Consider the following 9,373-nt stretch of genomic DNA (forward strand, 5'->3'; position numbering starts at 1 on the left):
TCCGGTCCCAGGTCGACGGGCACGTGCACCTTCCGCCGACCATTGGCGACAACATCGATGTACTGTGGAGACCTTACGCCCCACGTGTTGAGCAATTCGGCGGTATGTCCACCTGGCCTCCCGCATGCCCACTATACGCCCTCGCTCAAAGTCCGTCAACTGCACATACGGTTCACGTCCACGCTGTCGCGGCATGCTACCAGTGTTAAAGACTGCGATGGAGCTCCGTATGCCACGGCAAACTGGCTGACACTGACGGCGGCGGTGCACAAATGCTGCGCAGCTAGCGCCATTCGACGGCCAACACCGCGGTTCCTGGTGTGTCCGCTGTGCCGTGCGTGTGATCATTGCTTGTACAGCCCTCTCGCAGTGTCCGGAGCAAGTATGGTGGGTCTGACACACCGGTGTCAATGTGTTCTTTTTTCCATTTCCAGGAGTGTATATTGGCACTTTCATGTTTCAAGTTTTGCATTTCGCTTCTTACAAGAATTCTGCTGGTGAATAGGAATAGTGATCAACTAAGAATGACCTTAGCGTCTTACTAAAATGTGAGAATGATTATATATTTTTTATCTTCGCATCGCAGTATTTGTAATGGAACTTTTACAAGGTGATGTCCTTCTTGACTGGCCATGGTACATTCCTTTTGGCCGTATGCCATGTTCATCCATATGGAAATTTTGATTTATGTGTACTACAGTCAGAATAACCTGACTGGCTAATGGATAAGGGAGGAAATGTGAGTTTTAATAGAGCTAACGCAGGAGTTTTATACCCGTCAGTTTCGTAAACAGGGTGATTTGCGAGCCAGTTACAGCAGGCAACTGCCGTTGAAACGCACTGCGATCGCGTATATCACTTTCAGGCACATTTCCCGGCGTCCGCAGCTCGTGGTCTAGTGGCTGGCGTAGCTGCCTCTGCATCACGGGCTCCCGGGTTCGAATCTCTCCCGGGTTGGGTATTTTCTCTGGCCGGAGACTGGGTGTTTGTGTTGACCTCGTCATCGTCATCATTCGTGACAGTGGCTACTTTGGACTGTGTAAAAAAAAATGTACTGGGAAAGAATTGGGACGGGGCTTTTACGAGCGCTGATGACCGCGCAGTTGAGCGCGACGTAAACCAAACATCATCACACCTACCGTATGGCTGGCTCTGAGCACTATGGGACTTAACAGCAATGGTCATCAGTCCCCTAGAACTTAGAACTACTTAAACCTAACCAATCTAAGGACATCACGCAACACCCAGTCATCACGACACCTACCGTATGCACAAGTCACATCGTTTCTGAACGTTCAGCAGCACGTTGGCACGCTCAGCGTTGACGTTCGAAAGCACCGTCCATGTGCCCACGGCGTAACTGCGGTGGCGCGGCGTGGGCCTGTCCAGCGCGTATGCGCCACGTTGACAGCTTCTGGATCATTCCTGCAAGTTCAGTACTAACATGTTATTGCTCGAGCTCTTAAAGTGCGATGCGGTCTCATTCTTGAATTTTAGTAAGTTCCATCAACACAGAGGGTGCGGTTTTTTAGGGTATAGCCCATCGTTTTTGCATTCAGTCTGATTATGTTGTCGGTTCCAGCTCAGTTTTTGGAGGATGCTGATGGCACCATTCAGCCGATTTACAGTTCGACTGTACGCTCACTTGACGGAGTATTATTATCCGAATAATGAATTTTGGGTCTTCTATCTATTCCCACATTCGGGTCTTCTATCGTGTAGTTATTGCTGTTATTACTGATTGAGGGGACATTCTGTTTTTCAACAGATATTTCCCATTTGTATTTACATACCCTCTTGAATCTGCGGCTTGAAGCTACGAAACCGGTTTTGGTTCCAAAGAGAGGATCTTACACGCTGCTGTGAGGTTTTCACTTCACAAAATGCGCAGTATGCAAGTGTATCACGCATCAGAACCACTCCACGGGCGTCATAGCAACGGAGTTGCAAGTTTCTGACTGAAGCCGGTAGCGGCCGCGCAGTATCTGGCAGTACCAATGAAGCACGGTCGCTAAGCCACACCTCTACCGTCTCAAGACCACGAGCGCCCTCTGCCGCCGCGTTATGGGACGGCCTGCGACGGCCCCTTAACCCCACTCGCGCTTGGAGCCACTATTCTTCGACACCTTAGTTCGTGCTTCTCCCTTGGTACAGCGATAGCTGAACTGTATTTCTTGTCGCATTATTCGTATCGAGTCTTTGTACACTTGGAGAAATTGTTGTATTAACCTGTCCGCCAATCATTTCTGCTCCATCCAGCTTTTCTAAGACGACTGTTGCCACACCAGTCTGTAGCCGACCTCTCCTTACCATTGTGGCCGGCCGTTGTCGCCTAGTGGCTCTAGGAGCTTCAGTATGGAACCGCGTGACCGCTACGGTCGCAGGTTCGAATCCTGCCTCGGGCATGGATGTGTGTTATGTCCTTAGGTTAGTTAGGTTTAAGTAGTTCTAAGTTCTAGGGGACCGATGACCTCAGATGTTGAGTCCCATAGTGTTTAGAGCCATTTGAACCTTACCATTGGACACGAAGTCATGCACAACAGAAAGATGTAGTTTTCTCTTATAGAGTATAAATTATACGATACGAAGAACCTCATAATGAAATTGAATTGTATTAAAATGTCTCATCAGAGTCGCCATTTAACCACCTAACGTAACTGGCACACATCCCAGAAAATGAGTTTATACTACGCGAAATAATGTAATAATTACAAACGGGCACTTGCATTTGCGACGTCGTGACAGAGTAATAATACTGGTAACAAAATGTAACTGAAGTAGGAATCGAAGTTTTGCAAGCAGAAGTTTTCAAATGGTTCAAATGGCTCTGAGCACTATGGGACTTAACATCTATGGTCATCAGTCCCCTAGAACTCAGAACTACTTAAACCTAACTAACCTAAGGACAGCACACAACACCCACTCATCACGAGGCAGAGAAAATCGCTGACCCCGCCGGGAATCGAACCCGGGAACCCGGGCATGGGAAGCAGAAGTTTTGCGAACTAGTTAAATCACTGGACTCGCACTTTGAAGAGGAGGAATTCAGATACCCTTGTTGGCATTAAGGAATTTCCTTGAAAGACAATTAACGGTGGTGACAGGATGATTTCCTTGAAAACAACGCTGCCAATTTCCTTCCACATCCATGTCCTATTCGAACTTGTGCCTATTGTTTCTCTTCGTCGATCTGAAGGTAAACATCAATCTTTCTTGTTTTCCCCAGTCGACTGAAAAGAATAACATCTGAAACAAGCTGGACGTAGATCGGAGAAAATGTAAATATTAAAAGCTGTATCTAATGGTTGCAGATCTAGGTTGTCTCTTTCCCGGAGAGTGCTAACTTTAATTAATCCTGAAACCGCTAGTCATTATCAAGGAATCCAGCCAGTAATAGCTGAAGTTTTAAGATCTGAAAGGTTATACTTTATTCCTGGTGTGTTTAGGTGGCTATGTGGGTAAATTCCCACCCAGCCAAATGTTCGGCATTCAGTCTGGGGCCTCGTATTTTTCCTGCCACATGTCATTTATTTCAAAGCCGGCATTGATTTGTTAATGTGGAAAGCGCGAAGTTGCATCACGGTTAGGAGTGGACGTGATAATGTACTGATAAATCTCGTTATACGCGGTAGTTACGTTCCGAGGAATCGTCGCGTATACCGAATTCCTGTAAAACGGGTGACATTATGTGGGCCTACGTAAAATATGGTGTTAGATTCTCGTTTACTCACATACTGAGTCTAAAGTAGCAGAGTTTCTAAGTGGTATTGCACAAAATAATCAATATCAACTTTCTGAAACTCGTTTTAATGCAAAATTTATGCACTTAAAATTTAACACTGAAGCACACAATAGTACACTAACATCATTGTCATTAAATATGCATCCTAAATGGCATCTGGATCATCCACATCGGAAGAATTTGATGGTGCTATAGTCAGTTTAATTTCCGTGACTGATTTTCTTACATTCAAATCCTTTTGTACCAGAAGTGTTCTCACGAGGCGCTTGACATTCATTTGAAGTCTCGCATTGTTTTGCAGAGAAATGTTTAATTGTCAGCTGTGTAATCTTCTTTGCCGGTTGATTATACAGCTGTCTGTAAAACTTAACAGAAAGTACAACTTCTCTCTTCGCTATTGCAGTCCTTACTTCATCATGAGCACGTTCCTCAAAAACAGTTACTGCAGCGTCAATCACTCAGAAAGACTTGCCCATTTTCTTCTTTGTCAGATTTCTAACAGGCTGAACTTCCCCGACTTCTGTTTTTTTTTTTATTATTTTCACTGAAAACAGTCAAGTCATCGTAGCTCAGTTCCTCAGAATGAGAGTTTAGGAGGTCACACACATTCTCTTCATCGAGATCAGTGTTTCCAATCTCCCGTGCTATGTCCGCAGTTCCTCTCTTCTAGCACTACCACAGTGTCGGAGCAAAGTTTCCTCCATACAGCATTTATAAATTTTGCAGTGATGCCAGTCCACGGGTCTGTAATAACATCAATCGCCACCTTAATATTAAACTGTCGCCAGAAATCCTGATGATAAGTTCGTCACTTGAATCACATTCTTCTATGAGGTTGGAGAAAACTTTATGCGGATAATATGCCTTTAGAGTAGAAATAAAGTTCCACGGATTGAAGGAAGGATGTAGTGTTCGGTGGCGGAAACAGAAACTCAGTGTTTCATTTGAACCAATAATGAAAGCCTGCTCTTATCACAACTCTTTAGTGCCCTAGGGTGTGAGAGTGGCGGATCATAAGGGGTTTTTAATTCGCAATTCCTGAAGTGTTTCCACCGAAAAGAAGGGTGCACTGATCGTTGGTAGCTTTAAATGCTGGTGCTGTTTTTCCTCCAGTAGAAGCCGGCCGCCGTAGCCTAGCGGTTCTAGGCGCTTCAGTCCGGAACGACGCGCCTGCTACGGTCGCAGGTTGGAATCCTGCCTCGGGCATGGATGTGTGTGATGTCCTGAGGTTAGTTAGATTTAAGTGGTTCTAAGTCTAGGGGACTGATGACCTCTGCTGTTAAGTCCCATAGTGCTCAGAGCCATTTGAACCATTAGAACCTTTTGAACCTCCAGTAGGAATCAATGAGCAGCTACGCATTTGTTTCGAAAGTAAAACCGTTTCATCAAGGACGAAAACCTGTTTCGCAGTGTAGCCTTCTTCTGCCAATATTTCTCTAAACCTGTCTTTTAAATTCCTCGGCTCCAGTCTGTTGCAGATGCCTCTACTGTCATTTTAATGTTGTGAAAGCGAAAACGTTGCTTGAAGCGATCAAACCAATCTGAGTTGGCCAAAGGTGATATATCGTCATCTCCTTTCGTTAAATCTGCATTCACGGTCTCGGCTTCAGCTTGAATGGTAGCTCCCGAGAGAGGCAGGCTCAATCCAATAGCTTAGCAGTTCTTCCATTCTGACCACCGCCTCTGGGCGAAATTTGATCGCTCTATTCACACTTACGTTATGTGAAGGTTGAGCAGCTTTTCGGATTCATTCCGAATATCCAAGAACAGTTCTCACAGTCGATTCACTAAGTATCATAGCATGCAGAATGTGAACAAAACGCTACCTTTCTCGTAGCGATCCTAAACTTCTAACTTTGTTTCTACTCAACACGCTTCTTTCCGTCGACGAGCACACTTTCTTACTTTTGCCCTACATTACTGTATTACAGATGTTCCTGTTTACTATTGCTACCAGGCCTGGTAGAGTATATAAAAGTGTGAACAGCGTCAGATGCTGAATGATTACTGTTAAGAACACGGAGAAGACACGTACTCGTTTGAGACAGTATATCAGCACCTGACAGAATTTGAAAGGTGCTTTATTGTGGATCTTCATTTGACCGGCTGGTCGGCTCGGGCAGAACTCAGATTTGTGGAGCAGTCTGATGTAACAGTGGCCTTATCCTGGGCCGCGTGGGAACGTAAGGGCAAGCATACTCGTCTGCAAGGTTCCCGTCGACCACGCCTGACCACCACAAGACAGGACCGCCGTATTGTGTATCAAGCGTATCGTAACCACTTCACATTTGTGCCTGCCATCCAAGAACAAGTTATGAATTCCCTGCAACAGTCTCTATTATCCTCTACAAATGATCAGAGAATAGTAGTAGGTGGACAAGGGATTTACCCTCCCACGCGTAGCTTGCCTTCAACACCACAACACAAACGACTGCGTTCGGAGCGGTGCCGTGAAGGGGAAGCATGGACTGTGTTCAGAGACAAATCAGGTTTCTGCAATACGGCGGATGACCATCGTTGGTTAGTATGGCGACGAGATGAGGAGCGAACCCGTTCTGCCAAAGATCGGAAAAGTCACAGCTGTGTTACCTTTACCATCATGGTGAGGGCTGATAGTGACTGAGGGACCTATGACGGCACAACTACACGTCATGGACATCCAGAGTCTTCATGTGTTACCACAGTATTGTGGTGACATTTTTCAACAGAACAATGCCCCTCCACAGATGGCACATGTGGCTCTGTGAACTGTTTGCGTGATGTTGACGTAGCCTTATGGTCAACAACAGTTTCAGATTTTTCACCGATTTGAGCACGTGTGCGCCGGCCGGAGTGGCCGAGCGGTTCTAGGCGCTACAGCCTGGAACCGCGCAACCGCTACGGTCGCAGGTTCGAATCCTGCCTCGGGCATGGATGTTTGTGATGTCCTTAGATTAGGTAGGTTTAAATAGTTCTAAGTTCTAGGGGACTGATGACCTCAGCAGTTAAGTCCCATAGTGCTCAGAGCCATTTTCTTTTTTTTTTTTTGAGCCCGTGTGCAACCAGCTCTGATATCAAATCCCACCCAGTGACAGTATCCAGGATATCAAGGACAATTTGCAACAACTGTGTGCCAGCTTGCCTCAGGAGGGGATGCAAGGGCCTTATGAAACCTTTCCCTACCGAATCAGTGTATCCATTCAGCATAGAAGTAATGCAGCGTCATACTGACAAGTGGGGTCATACTGCCAGGTTCTTTGAAAATTTGACTCGATATTCGAATCACGGAAATAAAAACGCATACCCAGTCAATCTGTAAAGATGGTTGGTTGGTATTTGCACCTGTCGTTAAAGTATATCGTTCGAACTTCACGCAAGGTGTACTGTTACTTGTCTGAGAAGCGCTGCTGCTTCATATGTCAGACTCTACACTTCAGGTCCCGTCTCCGGTTTCAGCGAGAATTTTAAATGCGCCGTTTTGTGTGTGTACAGTGGGTGTACCAGAACTCCACCGACAGAGGTGGTAGCGCAGAACAAAACAAGAAAAATGCCTAGTAACCATGGGTTTTAAAATGAGTACCTAAAGAGCTATGAGCATTTGTTCGTCTTCGGTGCTGTGAACAGATATTTTGTATTGAAAGCTCTTTGGTTTTCTCATTGCAGGAGAAGGTAGTATAGGCCAAAACAAGAAACAAAATCCAGTAAACATGGGCTCAAAAATGCATACCTTAAGAGCTATGAGCACTTGTTCTATAAAAGTGATGTTTCACAGCAGCGAAGATGAACAAGTACTCATAGTTCTTAACTATACACTTTAGAGCCCATGTTTACAGGATTTTGTTTCTTGTTTTGATCCATACTACCACACCTCAAAATGTGGAAAGTAAACATGTTTATGTAGACGAGATTTGTTTCACAGTAGCAAAGGTGACCAAGTGCTTACAGTCCTTTTGGTATGCAATTTACATCCCATATTTAACGTTTACTTCTATGTGAACAGGCCCAACAGACCGCACCGTGCTAAGAGTCTCTTTCTCCAGTTACTTCCATCCAATGCTGCCATCCGCCATCCGTCCACATCTAGCACTGACTGTTGAAGGTCTTCATGGAGCCCAGCCCTCCACTTCTTCTTTTGTCTTTCCGGTGGTCTCCTACCCATAGGGATGAAATCATGGAGCTTGCGTGGCCACCTGTCGTCTTCCATCCGAACCACATGTCAAGCCGACTGTAGTCGCTTGTATCTTATGATTCCTGCTATACTGGTATCTCGGTACAATTCGGCTAGCTTATGGTTGTGTCTGATTCTCGATTCGCCGGTGTTCGCGTACGTCAGTGGACCTAAGGTCTTCCGCTGCACTTTTCTCTCGAATACGAGGTTATGAAAGTCAAGCTTTCGGACACTCCACGTCTCACAAAAAAATGGTTCAAATGGCTCTGAGCACTATGGGACTTAACATCTGTGGTCACCAGTCCCCTAGAACTTAGAACTACTTAAACCTAACTAACCTAAGGACATCACACATATCCATGCCCGAGGCATGATTCGAACCTGCGACCGTAGCAGTCGCGCGGTTCCGGACTGAGCGCCTAGAACCGCGAGACCACCGCGGCCGGCCCACGTCTCACAGCCACATAGTACCACGAACTTAATCAGGGTTTTATACAGCCGAATCTTGAACTGTCATGAGAAGGAGTTGGACCGAAGAAGTTGTGTTAGGCTGTAGAAGGGTAAGTTCGCTGTCGGTATCTCTATTTCGTATAACTATTTGTTCGTGAAAAGTGCTCCCAAGTATTTAAATTCGCGAACTTTCTTGTAGGAACGGCCTCCCACCACAGTGACTGTAGATGTTCGGTATCCTGAGCCTGTCGACGAGTGATAACATGGTAATCCGTCTTGGCTTTGTTCATGAGTAGCACACATTTGCTGGTAGCCATCTCAAGTGCCCTGGTCATTTCTTTCAATTCGTCTTCAGAGCTGCCGATTAAGCAGATATCATCTGCGTGTACTAGATATCCCTTCGACTTGGATCCCTTCAACGTTATTTTTGAAAGTGTCACGTATGATTTTCTCAAGGACAAAACTGAACAGGGTACGAGACAAGCCATCTCGTGGCCTGAGACCTATCACAATTTTATAGTCATGTCTTAGTCTGTTTTCCAGCTTTACCTTACCTCGTGTCTCACTCAGACAGATCTTTATCGGGTCGATGATCTTCTGTGGCATCCCGAACGCTTTGAGACAATGGAACAGGCTGTTGTGGTGTATGCGGTCATAGGTCTTCTTGAAATCTACAAACAGAACATGTGGTTCTTTACCGAGTTCTCTTGATTTTTAAGCGAGCTTGTGCTAAATAAATTTTTTTTTCTTTTCGTCCGTATCATCACATTTGGAACTTTATCGAAGGCTTACTGGTTCATTCTGTAGATAATAAGTGAATAACAGAAACATGTATACATGCGAAGTGGATTCGCGCGTCTGAGAGACATAACTAATTGAGGAAAATCAGTACGATGCGTAGTGATTCGTCTAAAATGCTGATATTCAACAAAAACTAATTGGCTATATGGCTGAGTAGGCTAAATTTAACTTTATATAAATATATCAGTGAAAAGCTTACTTTTCATGTCGGTTTTTGATAGGTAACACAAACA

General features: G+C 45.2%; 1 protein-coding gene across 1 annotated transcript in view; it reads right to left on the reverse strand.

The window, feature by feature from the left end:
* LOC124722522 (toll-like receptor 7) overlaps window positions 1-8,945 on the reverse strand; it is an 82,608-nt gene extending 73,663 nt beyond the window's left edge. The window contains exon 1 of the mRNA XM_047247672.1: window positions 8,894-8,945. Coding sequence (XP_047103628.1) covers window positions 8,894-8,945 — 52 coding nt within the window. The remainder of the gene's footprint in view (window positions 1-8,893) is intronic.
* Between the last annotated feature and the right edge of the window lie 428 nt (window positions 8,946-9,373).

This window comes from Schistocerca piceifrons, chromosome X, assembly GCF_021461385.2.
Source record: "Schistocerca piceifrons isolate TAMUIC-IGC-003096 chromosome X, iqSchPice1.1, whole genome shotgun sequence".
Taxonomy (NCBI): domain Eukaryota; kingdom Metazoa; phylum Arthropoda; class Insecta; order Orthoptera; family Acrididae; genus Schistocerca; species Schistocerca piceifrons.